The following is a 3130-nucleotide window of genomic DNA, read 5'->3' on the forward strand; positions in this document are numbered from 1 at the left end:
CCATAAACTACTCTTTCCTGGAAAACATACAAGTTGGTATCTCAGCAAATGCTACTCATGTGTTCTCATCCTTATGAGTAAATCATTGGCAGTAAGTGTGATTTTTTTTTTTTTTTGGGTCAACAGGAAAATACACGGCTTCCCTTGGGGGCAGGTTTTGCCTGTACTTCTCCTGCCTACAATATTATAGGAGCTTAGAATTCCAGCTGCTGGCTCACTCTCGGCTGAAGTTCTCTGATGGCTCCTGCTGGGTGGAATGGCCCCCTTCCCCTATGTGTGTGTGACTGCTGCTGACCCGTGGCTTTGCCGAGGTAGGGAAGCTGCTGGTAGTGCCCATGGATGGGAGCCACTGGTTCACCACCATGAGGTTGGTGGTAGAGAAACTCATCCTCAGGGGACGTGAGGTGGTCGTAGTCAGGACAGAGGTGAGCTGGCAACTGGGAAGATCACTGAATTGCACAGCGAAGACTTACTCAACCTCATACACTCTGGAGGATCTGGACCAGAAGTTCATGGTTTTCACTGATTCTCACTGGAAAGCACAAGCACAAAGTCTATATCCTCTAGTGACGCATTCATCCAGTGATATCTTGGACTCTTTTTATTCAAATTGTAGAAGTTTGTTTAAGGACAAAAAATTAGTAGAATACTTAAAGGACAGTTCTTTTGATGCGATATTTCTGGATCCTTTTAATGCCTGTGGCTTAGTTCTTGCCAAATGTTTCTCCCTCCCCTCGGTGGTCTTCAGGAGAGAAATATTTTGCCACTATCTTGAAGAAGGTGCACAGTGCCCTGCTCCTCTTTCCTATGTCCCCAGAGGTCTCTTAGGGTTCTCAGATGCCATGACTTTCGAGGAGAGACTACGGAACCACATCATGCACTTTAAGGAACATTTATTTTGCCACCATTTTTTCAAAAGTGCCCTAGAAATAGCCTCTGAAATTCTCCGAACGCCCGTCACGGTATATGATCTCTACAGCCACACATCAATTTGATTGTTGTGAACTGACTTTGTTTTGGACTATCTGACTTTGGACTCGTGATGCCCAACATGATCTTCATTGGTAGTATCAACTGCCATCAGGGAAAGCCATTGCCTAAGGTAAGTCATCTAGTCATCTCTCCTTTAGCATAGTAAGAATAACCTGGCTTTGGATAATAAAAAAATAGATTTTGTATTGTGTTAGGCCATTCTTGAATTGCTATAGAAAATACCTGAGACTGGATAATTTATAAAGAAAGGGGGTTCAATTGGCTTATGATTCTGCAGGCTGTACAAGCATGGTGCCAGCATGTGCTTGTACAGCCTGCAGAACCATGAGTCAAGTAAACCTTCTGTGGGAGGGCTCAGAGAGCTTTTACTTGTGGTAGAAGGCAAAGTAGAAGCAGACATGTCACATAGCAAAAGCAAGAGCAAGAGAGAATGAGAAGATGTGCCACATACTTAAACAACCAAATCTTGTGAGTACTCACTATTACAAGGACAGCATCAACTCATGAGAGATCTGCCCTCATGACCCAAACACCTCTCACCAGGCCCCACCTCCAACACTGGGGATTACATTTCAACATGAGATTTGGACGGGACGAATAACCAAACTGTATCATTTCTCCCCTGCCTATTCCCCCAAATCTTATGTTCTTCTCATATTGTAAAATACAATAATGCCTTTCCAAAAGTCCACCAAAATGTAACTCATTACATCATTTGCTCAAAATTCCAAAGTCCAAAGTCTCATCAGAGACAAGGCAAGTCTCTTCCACCTATCAGCCTGTAACAAGAAACAGTTATTTACTTCCAAGTTATAGTGGGGGTACAGGCATTGGGTACTCCCATTCCAAAAGGGAAAAATCAGCCAAAATAAAGGGGCGACAGGCCCCATGCAAGTTTGAAACCCAGCAGGGGAGTCATTAAATCTTAAACTCCAAAATAATTCTCCTTTGACTCCATGTCATCCAGGGCACACCAGTGCAAGGGGGAGGGCTCCCATAGTCTTGGGTGACTATGACCCTCTGACTTTTCAGGATTCAGGCCTCATAGCTGCTCTCACAGGTTGTTGAGTGCCTGCAGCTTTTCCAGGAGCAAGGTGCAAGCTGCCAGAAGGTACACCATTCTGGAGTCTGGAGGATGGTGGTCCTCTTTCTCATAGCTCCACTAAGCAGTACCTTGTTGTGGACTCTGTCGAGGCTCCAACCCTACATTTCCACTCTGCCCTAGTAGAGATTTGTTGTGAGGGCTCCACTCCTGTAGCAGGCTTTTGCCTGAGCACCCAGGCTTTCCCTTGCATCCTCTGAAATCTAGGTGGACGGTGCCAAGCCTCCTTCACTCTTGCATTCTGCTCACCCACAGGCTTAACACTACATGGAAGCCATCAAGGCTTATGACTTGCACCATCTGAAGCAGAAGCCCAAGCTGTATCTGGGGGCCTATGAGCTGAGGCTAGAGCTGGACTGACTGGGATGTGGGGAGCAGTGTCCTGAGGTTGCACAGGGTAGCAGGGCCCTGGGCCTGGCCCACAGAATCATTCAGTCCTCATAGACCTCAAGGCTTGTGATGGGAGGGGCTGTCTTGGAGATCTCTGAAATGCATTTGAGGCCTTAGCATTTGGCTCCTTTTTAGTTATGCACATCTCTCTAACAAGTGGTGGCTCTGTGGCCTGCCTGAATTGCTCTCCTGAAAAGCTTTTTCTCTTTCTCTGCCACATGATTAAGCTGCACATTTTCCAAACTTTTATGCACTGCTTCCCCTTTAAATATAATTTCCAACTTGAAGTCATTTCTTTCTTCCTGCATCTAAGTGTAGGTTGTTACAAGAAGCCAGGCTACATCTTGAATGCTTTGCTGCTTAGAAATTTCTTCTGCCAGATACCCTAGGTCATCACTCTCAAGTTCAAAGTTCCATAGGTCCCTAGGGCATGGACGTAGTACAGCCAAGTTCTTTGTTAAGGCATAACAAGGGTGACCTTTACTCCAGTTTCCAATAACTTTTTCATTTTCACATCAGACCTCATCAACCTCGTGCTCATAGCCCATATTTTTATCAGCGTTTTGGTCACAATCATTTAGCCAGTCTCTAAGAAGGTCCAAACTTTCCCTTCATCTTCCTGTCTTCTTCAGAGTCCTCCAAACT

General features: G+C 45.3%; 1 protein-coding gene across 1 annotated transcript; it reads left to right on the forward strand.

Annotated features, from left to right (window-relative positions):
* Positions 1-1097, forward strand: LOC103218109 (UDP-glucuronosyltransferase 1A9-like). Its single transcript, XM_073020291.1, has one exon. The coding sequence runs from the start codon at positions 336-338 to the stop codon at positions 993-995; it is 660 nt and encodes a 219-aa protein (XP_072876392.1). The 5' UTR covers positions 1-335; the 3' UTR covers positions 996-1097.
* Positions 1098-3130: the final 2033 nt, after the last annotated feature.

Source organism: Chlorocebus sabaeus, chromosome 10, assembly GCF_047675955.1.
Source record: "Chlorocebus sabaeus isolate Y175 chromosome 10, mChlSab1.0.hap1, whole genome shotgun sequence".
Classification (NCBI taxonomy): Eukaryota; Metazoa; Chordata; class Mammalia; order Primates; family Cercopithecidae; genus Chlorocebus; species Chlorocebus sabaeus.